At 49.9% G+C, this 15,596-nt stretch overlaps 1 protein-coding gene across 1 annotated transcript; it reads right to left on the bottom strand.

Moving 5' to 3' along the window:
- Window positions 1–14,268: 14,268 nt before the first annotated feature.
- Window positions 14,269–15,216, bottom strand: LOC149357208 (uncharacterized). The gene is made up of 2 exons (XM_089584478.1): window positions 14,602–15,216; window positions 14,269–14,518 (listed from the first exon to the last, which is right to left on the bottom strand). The coding sequence occupies exon 1, from the start codon at window positions 15,123–15,125 to the stop codon at window positions 14,622–14,624; it is 504 nt and encodes a 167-aa protein (XP_089440604.1). The 5' UTR covers window positions 15,126–15,216; the 3' UTR covers window positions 14,269–14,518; window positions 14,602–14,621.
- Between the last annotated feature and the right edge of the window lie 380 nt (window positions 15,217–15,596).

Below are 15,596 nucleotides of genomic sequence, written 5' to 3'. Positions count from 1 at the left end.
CTTATTAAGCGAGGCTTGTTTACACAACTTCTAACTTTCTCTCCCTTCCTCATTATGGTTAGGTTATTGGGGTTTAACGTCCCAAGCCAACTCAGGCTCTCAGGGACGCCGTAGTGAAAGGCTCCGGAAATTTCGACCACCTGGGGTTCTTTAACGTGCACTGACATCGCACAACACACGGGCCTCTAGAATTTCGCCTTCACCGAAATTCGGCCGCCGCGGCCGGGTCGAACCCGCCTCTTTCGGGTCAGCAGCCGAGTGCCGTAACCACTGAGCCACCGCGGCGGGGCCTTTCTCATTATGCATACTGGGAAACGTCTCGAATAAAAAAAAAATCTCTGCCTCTCCCGTAACCGAGAGTAGAGTAAGCATGAAATGTTTACGGGCATAACACATTGTGTAAAATCTCTGCCTCTCCCGTTACCGAGAGTAGAGTAAGCATGAAATGCTGGGCGATGCAGAAGCGTACGTGGACACGACGAGACGCAGGCCTGACAAGAATGTATACTTGTCCACTGACACCGGGGAACCAGTTATGCGCACTTCATTTCCTTAAAATTATCGCAGAGCGTAAAACGTCAACGCCAACGCCAATGAACACAATGAACGCCGAGGGCCTATGTCTTCAGCGCCGCGTTTTTGGCACAAATTTGTCAATTCCTTTTGCCGCCCTCGGGTTCGTCCCAGACATTGAGTGTCTTCATCGTTAATATCAACCCAAGTACGCTCACTGAGGCGCAAATGACTCTCCCATATCTCTCTCCAACTAGCCTTATCATACGCCCACCCTATTTCCGCGAACTTCCTAATTGCATCCGGCCACTGTAGAGTTACTTTCCAAAACGTCCCTTTCGACGACACCTGACGGACCGAAGCGTCCGATGCGATAGTCAGTTGGGTTGTGACAGTGGGCGGCAGCAGAAGTGAGGGCGCTGGAAGCTGCGCTGCCGGCAGCTGCAAAAGGCTTGGCGACGCTTTTGCTCTTTGCCGAAAAAGAGAACGCGACGAAAAATAAGTAAAACGTCGAGCTTGCGCATCAGACGGCACAGTAAAGAGGCAACGTAAATGCGCTACATGAACCCAGTGGGCTTAAATAAACACAAAAATAATTAGGATATTTGTTTTCACCTACACTATTGCAGGACGTGTATTTAAACAAATAGTTAAAGTTACGCAGCTGCGTACCATACACCAGCGACTACTGGCGGCGGCTGCAGCCACCGATCGCCGATGGCAAACAACAGCCAGCCAGAATATTGGCCCAGAACGGTGTTTTACATTTAGCTCGAGGGGAAAAAGGACCGGAGAGGATAGTTCGGCGTGCACTCACTCGCTACACAACTGGTGGACGCAGGCTGCTTTACTGAAACAGCAATACGCAGTGACGACCTCGGGTCAAAAAATAGTGGTACTGCTTGGTGCCTGCGAAAGCGATACACGAACTTATCTGCTGTTATCGGAACACTGTACGGACGATAATCACAGTTTTATATTTTGCACGCCTTTTATGCAGGTACTGCAGGAACCAGGAGAGACTGCCCTAAAGCATTCCAATTTAAAAAGAATCTGTAAAACTTGTCGCTGTTTCTTGTGTCTTGCAAGCGTTGACAGACTTTTCAGACGACGTTTTCAGAGGTTCACCTTGACTAAAGCGCATGTTTGCACACGGACACCTGGAAACTGGATATCTTGCATTAGCATTACATGCTCTGGCCAAGCCCATTTCTTCCTCTGGATTTCGACCCGGATACCCATAACATGCGCTTGTTCCCAGTACCACTCCGTTCCCCTTCCTGTCTCTTAACGTTACACCTATCATTTTCCTTTCCATACTTTTGCAAGCTGAACCCTCTTCGTTAGCCTCGACGTTTTTTCGCCAGAGGTGAGCCCCGGTAAGATACAGTTGTTATATACATCACTCTTGAATGAATACTCTTGACTTCCATTCATGCTGTTAGAGAACCTGCAAAATGCGCTCGGCCCCAATCTCATTATTTTAGTTATTCCAATCTCATAATGCGGATGTGCGGCCACTAGCTGTCCTAAGTACACGTATTCTCTTACCACTTCTGCACCTCGCTACCAATTGTGAACTGCAGTTCCCTTCCGAGACTGTTGTATATTACACCGTTCCAATGGTTTTCTAATGGGTTCAAAATTTACGCCGGCATCGTGGTCGGCTCTCCTGGGGTGAAATGCTTGAAAAGGGGTCTTTGGTCACATCACCATTGCTCGATGTAAAATCTATCGGTCAGGAACCATAACCTCCCTTGTGCAGTAAAACCCATTAGAGCCCTGGTTTGTCTCATTTCACTCAAAAGGAATTGAAGCGATACGCACAAATATCAAGATAGTTTTTGCAGCAGGAGAGGAGTGCAGTTTTATCGCGCAAGGAAGACGACAACAAAAGGTAAAAGTCTAATAAGCACCGAAGCAAAGCCTCCAGTTGACTCGATGTCGGCACCACACTCCTAAGTTAGAACCGGGGTAGGGGGGTTAAAATACGTTAGGTCAGAATTTTCCAGCAATGAAAGCGTCTCCCGCCGCCAATGAGAGGTCGACGGAGTCACAAAGAGACCGCCTATCGCCTCGTGCCATTGAGCTCCATTTGCCCCCTTAAACTCAGTACTACACTGTAGCTCCTTTTCTGCACTCGGACAACTGTTAGCGGCACTGCAGGTTTCCAGTAAGCAGACGACCGAACAGCGGTAGGGCTCGCCCGACCGCAGTGCGCGGGCTCCGAGCACCTGCGCATGCGTGCTGGAGCCTCCGAGTTCTCCGCGCATGCGCTCTAGTACACGATGGTAGCACCGGCTACGTTCCACACTAGGGTTTCAATCATACTTAAACATCGTTACACCGAAACTGTCAACAACAAAGTAATACACCTCGAAGGAATCGTTGTTCCGAGCGAATCGTAGCCTCATGTGCTAACATGATACTTAACTTAAAATACAACGGCTGTAACGAAGCGACTTCAGCGCTCTATCAGCTCGACTATGGGGAAGTCTCACTGCGCCCGACCAAAGACCCTAAGAGCAAGAAACCCTAACTTATTCGCCCACTTGCACTGCCGCTCCACGCGTAAGCACCGAAGATTCTAATGCAGAGGATAAGCGCAACATCCCGGAGCGGCGTACTTTTTCGTACTTGGCGCCAGAAGTAGCAGACGACGGTATTTATTTCTGTCAGTTTTTATCCTTCCTTGTCATTTTAAGCACCGGGACTCCGTAGTTACGTAACCGGGCTCCGCCCTGATGTACACGTCAGCCTTACGGCACAATATGAGCAAAAAGGCGAATGGTCGATTATAGGACCCCAGCGTCAAATATAGGTTATTGCGGTGTATAGGGCGGAAGACGAGGCAAGTAGAAGCACGAGTAAGTACTGCATTTTAAACGGCCGACATAACTGCGTGGCCATCGCAACACGTTTAGCATTTAGTGACCCTGTAATGGGAACACACAGGTGTGCTTGGAGCATTGAAGACAGGGTGATGCACTGTGTGTGTGTCACTGGAGGACAGCGTGAATAAACGCCTCCCTTGCGGACTTTGAAGCCTGTTTTCTTGCTGCGCGTCTCTCTGCCGCCCTCCTCCCAGCGGAAGTTCCGTGCGCCGCAGCATTGCCCCGCAGCATATATGTGGTGACGGCTAGTGGGGGCATCGGCTCGCGCAAAGCTCGAAACCACGCTGGTTAATGGCCTGTACCCACCACAGTAACCCCACAACCGACCGTGTGAAACCTTGCGCCAGCGCTCCTGCTCCCCGCGCAACAGGGACAAGTGCAGTTCGAAGCTGCAGCCTTGACTTGCTGTGTTTGCACGTCATCAGTATAGATATCTGTGGCCGTGCCGTAATGGTGCGGTGGCTCGCAGTATGACCAACACAGGTCAATGAAATTGGTCCAGCGGGGCGATCCGCCATGAGCCTATTTTAGTCGTTGGAATCGGCTGGCATTTGTAGCTCTAGTGCTATATAAGTGGGCAACACATTGTCTGGGTTGCCCGAATTATCATTTTCCCCAGGTTTCGTAATATCGCGGCCCCGCACGTTCGTAGTTCGTCGCTGGAAAGAAGTGCCTCCCTCGGAGGGTTCGAGAAGTTCTCTTGAGAAAACCATCTCAGCCCTCCTATCTGTACAATATTCCTGCATTACAGAGCAAAGGGAGGCATGCAGATGAACTGTTTTTAGCAATGCTCGCTGCAATATTGAACACTGCCTCATCGTTTCGCGGAAAACATCGTTTGGAAAAATCGCATGTGAAGTTCTTGTATTCACCGGAGGCATTCGGCCCCATATTATACTAGGGGCCGGAAAAGGAAACCCATCGCAGGGGATACGATGCCCTAATTGAAAGTCTAAGGATAATCAACTCACCACTGAGCAGTATGTCTTTTAGTACGAAGTCGTGCAGCGTTTCAATAGTGCCGTTTACCCGCTGCTCGTCTATGCGCCATGTGTCTTGTTGCCTCGCGTGGCTATCCGAATATCCGCGTTCAACAGGTGGCGTCACAAATTGGCGGCGCTAAAATTTCTCTCGTAAATTTGTCTGTATCCTCTCAGTTCTTCATGAACTTTCTTTTCCTGGCTGGCTCTACCGGACGATCTTCATGGATGTGCAAATGATGCTTCCGCACCCAGATTCCTGCTGAGTGCGAATGATGCCGGCCAAAGCGCTTGGGAAATTAGAATCACTTTTCTCCAGCAGTTACATTGAAGTAAGGAATGCAGCCTGGACCGCTACTTGAAACGGAGTAGTCCTATTCTGCATTTGCTCATTCCGACGATGATTTTCGACGCTCGTTTCGGACAAGCAATGGAAAATATGCGACAACTCGCATTATCAGCAGATATTCCCGAAGCCCCCTAGACTTGCAGGACCTTTGAAGAACTCGAAGCTCTGCTCAATCGCGCTCTAAGGTAATGGTGCCCGGAAAAGTTTGGAAACACGAAAATTGCAACAAAGCCCAATTACTGCGCACAGTAAGGATTCCGCAGTGAAGTGAACTGAGTTTAGCAGTTCTCAGCGCGATTTGCGCAATGCACACCTGAGTGCATGGCTGCGCTTCTAGCAAGTTGGGAAAATGGTGTTTTCCGTGACTTCGGCGTTCCGAAAACTTTTGTGCGCCCCTGCCCGGGGCAGTGGTGTCCACCTGCAAAAAACTGCCTTCGCATATTTCGTGCAATGCTAAACCAGCCGCAATTTATTACTCTGATCCCGAGCCGACCCGGAGCCCGAGCCTTTCTGCCACGCGGCTCGTGTCACTTCGTCTTCCTCGCAGGCTCCCACCGTCCAGAGATAGCGCTGCTACAGGAATACACGAACTGCTGCTTAACTATTCTGGTCAGGACGATGTGACAACCGGTCAGCGCATCGCGACTCACCTTGCGGAGCTACGCATCATGCACCGGCTGCTGGGGGAAGCCCGGGGCATGCAGGGGACCAAGTCAGGGCTGGTGGCTGTGTGGCACGGCGTATCGGCCCTCCTTTTCGGAGACCTGTCGGTGCTGCTCGTTCTGTGGCCGTCCGGGGTGCTACTAGACCACCCGGTGAGCGACGGCTGTCTGGCCTACCCGTACACCACCCTCCACAACTGGTGCCAGCAGACGAGTGACCAGAGAAGAAATTTGCTGATGGGCAACGTGCTGGTAAAGGCGACCCTCATAGATGCAGCCGATCCTGGCCGTCCCCTGCAAGTGTGTTACCCGCCATCAAGCATACACACAGCCACCAACATATATCTCATACGTGGTCTCCAGCATTGGAGGCCTGAGGTCGCCACCTACTGCCTCCTGCTAGGCATCTTCTCCTTCGTCTTCCACAGCTATCCACCGGTCATGCAAAATCTGAAGCCCTTCTCGTCTGCTTCTGTCCTGAGCACTGACGTGCGGCGCCTTCACCGAGGAATCTGTTTCGTCGATAATGGCAACCATCAGGAAGGGGTGGAGAGCGTGCCTCAGGTGGAGCAGCAGGTCAGTATTGAACTACTACCGCTTCTAGACGCTCTGTGGGACCTCACCGTGCAAATTCTGCTCCACTGCCAGTCCCAGCTGGTCCTTCGCTGCCTCGATAACCTGCAAATGGCCCCCGCGCACGAGCACAAGTCCGTGCGTAGGGACGTGCTCCTGTCCAACCGTCAAGTCATCGGCATCCTTGAGCTGATCCGGAGGCACGGTCCCTTGTCCAGCCTGGAGCAGCTACTGGGATGCATTATAGCGCAGGCTAGAAATTTGAGAGTGCCGGAAAACCGTGAGCAGCTGGAGCTGTTTCTGCATGTGCTCTCGTCTGCCGCGGACCAAGAGTGGCTGGTCAGTCTCATTTCCGATCAGGCCGAGCCCACCTGGTACCGCCACATTCTGCTGTACTTCCTCCAGTGCGCACATCACAATGCTGCCCTGCAGCTGACCGGCTGCTTTCAGGAGTTAATACGAGAGGGCAGAATGCTGCGGCCTTACCTTCCCGAGGTGCAGCAGGACGTATCCGCTACGCTAAATCTTTTGCAAAGCTTCATGCGGTCAATACCACTACCAGCATCGCAGCTGAATTCAGCGGCACGCAGGCGAAGCCCGTCAGGTGAACCAGTGATAGTGCCCACTCGTGTGCCTCGCAAGGCCACCACGCCACGTCTGGCTGTTATGAGTGCCACCATGGATGCTACGGAGTCCTCAATGCCACCCGCTGTGTCATCTTCGCCCAACAGGGTGGCTGCGAGTGAATCGTATGCCTCAGTGTCTAATCCCGCAGTCAGCCACTACACCTCGCAAATTCGGCTAGAGGATGGTGCAATATCGATCCTGTGCTCGCCTCCCGTAATCCTGTGGGAGGGCTATCCACGCTGGACAAACCCCGCGGCGCAGGCATCAACAAGCGAAGTGGCCTCCATCCTGAAGCGGCGACCTGTGGACCTCCCACCTATTGTTTCCTCGCCAGATGTTCATCAAAGGGGCCCCGGGGAAGGCCATGCCGGCACCTGCCCGAAGCCAACAGAACTCAGTAGGGTCGTCCAGCCAACGCCATATTAAATAGTCCGGAGGCTGAGACTTGCCATGTCAGTTTCGAAGTGTTCCCAAGCTAGCCCTGACCTTGACAACACTGGCCAGAACGCAGGAGGCTCCTCCATGCTGCCTTCGCCTGAGGAAGAGGCAAGTGGCGAAGATGAGCCAAGCGATTCAAGGGAGACAGAAGTGTCTCATGACCGATCCAGCCAGTTCATGACACCCATGGACAGCGACTACTCAGGCACTGATCTTCAGAACTGCACTCCGGCAACGGTTCGCTTTCCACAGCCGACACCAATGCAACCTGGCCCCAGTTTGCAGAGCCCTCCTAGTTTTCAGGCTGCTCCCAGTGGGCAGCCCAGAAGTGCCGACCAGGATTTAGGTGGGAACAAGGCGCCGGGACGCGTACCTGATCTGACATCTGCCCCCGAGCTCAAGGCGGTGCTGCCGGGGTTCCTGATTCAAGAGGCTGCCAGGCGCCTGCACTCGCCCACTGCAACCAATTCCGCTGTTGCCGGGCCTGCTCAGCGAGAATCCAAGGAGTCACTATACCAGGGCGCGCCTGCAGCTGCAGCGTCAAGCCTTGCTCAGACTGTGGAGACGTCGGATGAAGAGGACCAGAATGGAACACCACTTATGGACAGCTATGAGGACACGGTTCCTGAAAGCAAGTGTTGGCCACATTGTCCGCCACATGAAGCAGATTTGGGCATATGCCTTGTGGTGAGGGCACCTAAGGAAGACAAGGCAGCACTAAGCTCGGCAGCTGCTTCACACATTGACGCTGAGCAGGTAAGCAGTGCACAGGTCGGCAGTGCTCCATTGGGCACTGCACACTTCGGCAGTGCTCATGTCGCCCAGGCACAGGTCAGCAATGCTCAGTTTCAGATGCCTGCTCAAGCGGAAGAGCCCATTGCTCTCTGTGATTGTGACCGCGACCGAGCTGGTAGAAGGCCCACGAAGCATGGCCGTTTGTCAGGCGTCAACAATCTCCCTACGCGTTCCCGCATTCCCAACCAGTGGGGAGCAATACGCTGCCGAGGAAGTAGGCGGACGTGTTATTGAGCAGCACGCAATCGTCAGTGTTTCCGAGGACTCATAGGGAAAAGAAGAGGAGACGAACGGTATTCCTTAGTGAAAATTAACGCGTTTTGAGTTTACGACGGGATATTTATATTGCATTTTAAAGATAATTTCCTTCATGAATGCTCTAAATCTACGCACGAAAGAGGTTCTTGAAATTTCTTGCTTAGTATTTGACATGTATCTTTAAAATTTGCTGAAGATATGTACCCCACCTAAAGCATGTTTCGAGCACATTTCAAATACGTGACAAAACATGTTGCGAATGCATTAAAATTGTACATTCGTAAATATGATATTAATTCGTACAAATTATACTTCAGTGCTAACAAATGGGCTGTGTTTGTGAACATATTTCCTGCACACTACAAGCTGCCGTAGGAAAATTTCGTCCTCTAAACCGTGTTTCGGGACACAGTCAATAAAAACTTCCTATTCTGTCGTCCTTTCGTTTATGGCAACTTGTAGAGGGGAGACAACCACCGCTTAATTACAGTGCAGGAGAAGAACGTGATAGCACATGGTCGGAAAGGGCGTGTTCTGCACCTTCGGGTCCGAACCTGCAAGCGAATACGACCCCCACTCGCAATGCCGGCTGGCTCCTAAAGACCACCATGTATGCGTTAGTTGACATTTCGACTCCTGACCGATGCCTGGAACAGGTTGCGACTAGCAGTCTGGATATAGATTGCTCGCAGATTACAACGCAACCAGTCCTGCAGTTGTGCGACAGTTTCGGGGCCCCCAGTCTTCGCGCCAGAAACCTCTCGTGCAAAATATTGCGTTGTCTCTTGGAGGGTGTGCTGGGTGTTTCATCCAAGATTTTACACAAAAATATAGGCTTTTTGAGTTAGAAGAGCGCATTTTCCGGCATGGTATTGTCAGCGGTTCAGTGCATCAGAATACAGATAGGACGTGCTAACTACACTCTAAGAAAAAAAGGTGTGATCTTAGTCCTTTAAGGGGGTAAATCCACTGACGCTGTGGCGAGCCCCTTTTGGTGCAAATTTGCACCCTCGTCGGGGGACTAAGTGCGTACGGTGTAATGTTTAGGCTGCAATAGGACTAATGTTATTCCGTTTGGAGAAGTGTAAGTATAAGCCCTTGATGACTAACGTTACCCTTCCAAAGAAAGACTAACGCTTAGGCCATGAAAGTGCAAACATATGCTTTACTTTCTGGTGCATGTTTGCACCCACTCGGAATAAGCTTATGCTCTATCCCAAAGCGTAAACTTATCCTCGCAAGGGCTACAATTAAGCCTATCAAATGAGCTTACTACAACGCTCCTGAAGTGCAACTTTACACCTTATTAATGGGCGTAACATTGCTCTGCAAGAGCATATGGTTTTGATCTTTTCAGGTGCACATTTACACCGTGTTATACCCCTGCCACACGGCAAATTTAATGTCATTCTCATCGAATGACATTTGTTCGACTTAATGTCATTTTTTCTGCGCGCTGCTACACGGCAAAAACTAATGTCATTTGCAAATGATGGCGATTGCGATAGAAAGAGAGTACAGTGAGTACAGCATACAAAAATTTCGATGTATGCTTCAATACGTTGCAAAGAGTATTGCTTTGCTAATGGAAACCGATTCTAAAATCTTCATCCTCATTTTAATCAACGTATTTAGATAGGCGCGCTGTGCGAGGGATCTAAAAACGTTGATTTCAATAACGTGTTGATCACTGCTATCCACCATAAGTCCAAGCCAAGCCAAACCTCAGCCAGCGGCGGCAGGCAAATGGCGGACGTCATATTGTGAAATGCTCTCTATGGTGAAATTAGACAGTATTAGCTGTGCGTCCGCAAAAGCTTTGCGCATGCTACAGGCGCACCTTGCGCGCACTGCCGCCCCTCCTCACAACAGTTTTAGTAGGGAGCACGGTGGTTGGGTGTTACTAGCGTAGCGCGCGAGAAGCATAACATACTGTGGCGCCATCTAGACGATAGCGAGTCAAACCTCCTGAACTCAGTGCCGAAAAAACGTTTTTCTTTTTTATTAACGGCAGTAATGAATGCATTCGAAGGCTTTGTTTTTTTTTAATGTAAATCAATTGGATGAAATGAAAATGTAGATTCTAGTGCAAAGTTGGAGAAATACTTCGCTCGGGGTCGTTGCTATGACGACAGTGTACGCCGTGCATAGTTAAGCCTAGCATCAAAAATTCTGAAATTTATCTCAAAAGCGGCTGATATTTCAAACCTATATTGTTACGGAGGGATGAGAATGCACAAAATAAAAGCGAATACAACCGTTTAGAGCAAGCTATCGCGTCGAAAAATGCAGCGGCGACGCAGTATTCGGCCCGAAGCGGGTGAGCTGGGCGTCGCCATGTTGTGAATGTTAACCACGCAAGGCTGGTAGCGAGAGTGAGTTTTATTTTTTTCCAATTCTATTTGGCATTTTTATATACATAAATGAACGACAGCACAATCGTAGGGACGCGGAAATATTACAGTGCTTGTGACGTTTTTGTAATCGTGTTTTTCGGTGTATATTCTCACCAAGCCTCTGGTGTCGAGGGAACACATTAGCTCGGACGTCGCAGGCGAATGTGTTCAGGGAACTCATTCGATACCTAATGTCGTTTTCATCGAATGACATTAGATTTTCTCGTGTGGCAGCAAACTAATGTCGTTTTGAACGAATGTCATTCGATGGGAATGACATTAAATTTGCCGTGTGGCAGGGGTATTAGAAAGGGTAATGTTAAGCGTACACTCTTAGAAAAAAAGGACTAACAGGGGGCAAAGGGTGTAACTGTTGGTGCCCTGGAAAGAAAGCAGACGTTTAATGAGGGCAAACTACACGTGATTTTCAGCGTAATTAAGAGGGGGAGAGTTTCCGACAGAGCTTAACACACATAACAACGATAAAGGAAACAAAAATAAACATACATGAAAACACCAGGATTCGAACCGACAACCTTTGGATTACGAGCCGAGCGCGGATACGACTACACCACCACAACTTTTTTTTTTTTTTTTTATTTATTGCCTGACTTCGGCAAGAACCACAGTACACAAATACACTTACAGAGCGCAATGAGCAATAATTAACAACACATCATATTAAAACTCCTTAAGCGTCACCAAAGGCTCGACTCTTTCGAGCCACTCGGGAGCTTCAGGAGCAAGTTTCTGAACTTCAATATACTTATGCATGCACTCCCGAAAATAGATCCGTGCAGGCCTTGCATCAGGATCGCAATGATATCCTGCCATTCTGGAGCGCCAAATACAATGGAGGCCCATTAGCATAATGAGGTCGAATGGTGTCCCATCCTCACTCTCCACAGGCAAGTACCGAATACCATGAGCGTCGAGCGGAAATTCCTTTTTTAAAGTCCGTTGCAAAATGTCCCAAAAGTATACCCCCTCCCAACAGTGCAAAAAAACGTGGTCTATTGTTTCTGGTTGTTTACAAATTAAACAATGTGATCCCCAAGGTAGAAATAACTGCTTCCTTTCCAAGAATTCCTTTACTGGTAGTGTTCCGGTATGTAATTTAAAGAAAAAAGTTTTTGCACTTGGCGGCACCTGCATCGCCTTCACACGCTTAAGTACGTCGCGTCCCTGGCCTCCATTGTATAAGGCCCTGTACATAGGTTGTGGAAGAACTACATCGCACAAATCTTTATACAACTTCTTCCTGCTAACAGAAGATAAATATTCATACGAAAATCGAACAGACAGGAATCGAACACTCACGACAACCTCTCTAAAGTAACCAAAAATACGTCCCGAGAACCTTTCGGTTGTGACAACAAAGTCCGGCAGTGCATTTCCGAGCCTTAATTGGCACACAGTGCGCAAAAACGGATCGCTTACATCGCGCACAAAACAAAATCTGCTTACAATCTGCCGCAGAAATAAGTGACCCAGACTCAGGCCGCCATTCTTCACCCGCCTAAACAAATTGGTCCGGCTACAGCGTTCCCAGTCCGCAGCCCACACAAAAACGGCAAAGATCCGGTGCAGTCTCTGTACGTGCATCCTTGCACAATGCAACACTTGCATCACGTACCACAGCCTAGACATAAAAAACAGATTGCACACTGTGGCCCTTGCGAAAATTGAAAGGTGTCGCCCTTTCCACCTTTCCACCTTTTCACGCGTGGCTTGCGTCTGTGCTTTCCAGTACGAATCGCTATCGCGATAACCATCCAGTGGAACGCCTAAGTACTTTACTGGGGTCGTCACCCAGGACACGTTTGCAAAATTGCCGGGCTTCGTTGGCCATTCTCCGTGCCAAAGCCCCAGGGACTTTGACCAATTCACTTTACTACCGGTGATATTGGTGAATTCTTTTACGCATGCCACGGCCTCGGTTATACCTTCCCGGTTCACTGTGAACACCGCGACATCATCCGCATAAGCCAGCAGCTTAACTTCTGCTGCCTGTAGCTGGAATCCTCGAATTTTTTCACTTTCCATGATATTCAAACACAACGCTTCAATGTAAATGCAGAATAGAAGAGGGCTGAGGGGACAACCCTGGCGCACCGAACGCTGCAGGCTAATGGGGGCCCCCAAACTCTTATTTACAATTAATCTTGTCGTGCAGCTCCGGTACGCCAAGGCCACTCCCTCACAAATAATGGACCCTAAATTCACATGGTCGAGTATGCAGAACAGGATATCGTGCGAAACACAATCGAATGCCTTCTCAAGATCTAGCTGAAGGATGGCTACACAGCTATTTGTGTAATCACAACATTCCAGCACACACCTCGCTTTATGAATATTGGAAACAATAGAGCGTCCCTTGATCCCACACGTCTGGTGGGGACCGACTATATCCTGAATTACTGACTGTAGTCTACAGGCTAAAATCTTCATGAAAACTTTATAATCCACGTTTGTGAGGGCGATAGGACGATATGCTGTGACCTGCTTTAACTTTTCTGCGTCATCGGATTTAGGGATTAGCACTGTATGGGATTTACCATAAGACGGGGGCAATTCATTTTCTTTGTAGGCTTCGTTAAAAACTGCTGTCAGTACTGGCACTATTTCGTGTTTATATGCTTTGTAAAAAGCGGCGCTTAACCCATCAGGTCCAGGAGATTTTCCCAGGTTCAAATTTTCTATCGCTTGCTCGACCTCCGACGCAGTTATCGACAGCTGCAGCCTTTCTTTCTGTTCGTCATCTAATCGCGGCAAAGCGCCAAGAAACTTTTCCTTGAATGCGCTCACATCCACTTCTTGCTTTGCAAACAGCGCCTGATAATATTCAAGAAATGCCTGCTGGATATGCCCGCTTTCTCCAGATAACGCCCCGCCCCATTCAATCTGTTCAATGTGGTTTCGTTGAGCATGCGTTTTTTCCATTCCTAGCGCTCGTTTTGAAGGTGTCTCCCCATCAGCTATATCTTGCGCCCTAGCCCGCACCAGTGCGCCACGATAGCGTTCTTCTTCAAAGAGTTCAATCTTATTTTTTATTTTCCTAATGTCATCCATCCATTTGCCAGGCTCTTCGCTTTCTCTTTCGAGAAGTCTAGCTAGTAAAGATCTTAAATTGTCCTCCTCACGCTTCTCCTCTTGTCGTATGCAGCTTGACCTTTCGATTGCTGCTATTTTTATTTGTTGTTTGCAAAGTTCCCACTGCTGCCATACTTTCAGTTCCCCGCTCGGCTTTAATTTACTGATTTCTTCGTTTACTTTCCTGCTAAAGATGTCGTCTGTAATGAGCTTATTATTTAATTTCCACATTTCCCAAGAAAACTGATTTCCTCGTTTCTTTGTCCCTATCCCACACTTCACTAAACAATGATCCGAAAATGATACCGGTACTACATTGTAGCTATTGCATTTTGAAATAACGTTCGGTGACACATAAATGCGATCTAGCCGTGCATGGCTTGACCGTTGAAAATGAGTGAGTCTCACACAACGCTCGCCTTCTAAACATTCGGCCACATCATCGAGGTTGCACGTGTCTATAATTTCTGAGAGTACTTCAGTGCTTCTGTCCCTAAATGCCCTTGCACTGGTTTTGTCACAGCCCCTCAGGACGCAATTGAAGTCACCCATTACGATCAGGCATTTCTCGCAACTGAAGTGCTTTTGTACGCTTTGAAAAAACGCTGTCCTCTCATCCACCGCATTTGGGGCGTACACACAAATGATGCGCCAATATGTTTTGTCGTACAGGAGGTCAACCAAAACAAATCGACCCGAAGGACACGCCGTATATGCCTGAACCTCAAGTCCCGGTACATTCTTTACAAAGATGACACAACCCGCAGACGTTCCTACAGCGTGGGCGACAACTGCAAAAAACCTAGACGTGAAACGTCTCACCATGCTCCCGGTCTCCTCTTCCCCGTCAATTTTCGTTTCCTGCACTGCCAGGACGTCAATGTCGTGCTCAGTTAAAAGGCGGTACACCTGGCTCTGCTTCTTCTTACTTGCCAGTCCCCTGACATTAAGTGTACCGACTTTCATGGGGAACGCAGGAGCCATTTTAAAGCAGAAGAAAGAGGCCGGGAACATGGTGCTTACCCTTCACGTCTAGCGCTTGGCTAGACGACATCGTTGACACCGGAGCCATCCGGTGCTGGTGCCAGGCCTGGCAGCGGGGGCGGCTTGTCAAGGGCTCTCCTCTCCGTCGACACAGTTGATCGTGTCCGGATGGACGACCGCCGTCCTTGGGTCGTTTTTGCCGGCGGCTCTTCGACGCTGGGGGCTTCCGCCTTGTCGTCTTCGGTTCCGGTCTGGGCGTGTGGCCGCTTCGCTGGGGCAGGGACGCCGGTCGTGCGGGCGCCGCTCTGGTCAAGGTTCTCCTCGGTCAGAGACGCTGGCTCGGTTTCTTGGAACGCTGGCACGCTTACTTCACCGCTCGACGCCTCCGTCTCCTTTCTAGTAGGTTCTGCCCCCTCAGGCTTGCGTCCGGCATCGCTGCGTCCGGCAGCGGCTTGCTGCGTCCGGCATCGGCTGGCGTCCGGCATCGAAGAGCCCGTCGATCCTGTTTGCGTTTCAGGTTCCTCTATGCCTTTCGCAGATTCTTCAGCCTCTACTACATCCATCAGGAGTTCCGCAGAGTCGTCTTTCGACGCCCCGCCCGTAGCCACCGCATAAGTGCGGACACACTCATTATCCGCGTGGCCGTACCGCCGGCATTTCGTACAGCGTGGAACCTTGCATTCACGCCGCACGTGGCCTGTACCATGGCAGCGCAAGCACTGCATTGGACGCCCAGGCGCTACGACAAGAGCCAAATCTCCGGCGACACGTACCTGGTGTGGCAGGTCATCCACTTTCAAGCCAGGCTTCAACTTCAGTAGGACCGTTCTTGTCGTTGAGCTCTTGTCATTGACGCCTTGTATCCGCCACCGCTCACGCGTAACGTCGGTCACTTTGCCAAACGCCGCGAATGCCGTCCGAATGTCGTCGTCGGCCACACCGTGAAGCATCCAGTGTAGCCGCAGCTTTACCTGCTGGTCTTCCGGGTCGATAATGAGGCAGCGGCGTTTCTTAACTTGCAGCTCGTTGAAGGC

Source organism: Amblyomma mixtum, chromosome 3 (assembly GCF_055824585.1).
Source record: "Amblyomma mixtum isolate Tamu chromosome 3, ASM5582458v1, whole genome shotgun sequence".
NCBI lineage: Eukaryota > Metazoa > Arthropoda > Arachnida > Ixodida > Ixodidae > Amblyomma > Amblyomma mixtum.
The sequence above is the reverse complement of the archived record's forward strand: the minus strand, read 5'-3'. Positions and strand labels throughout refer to the sequence as shown.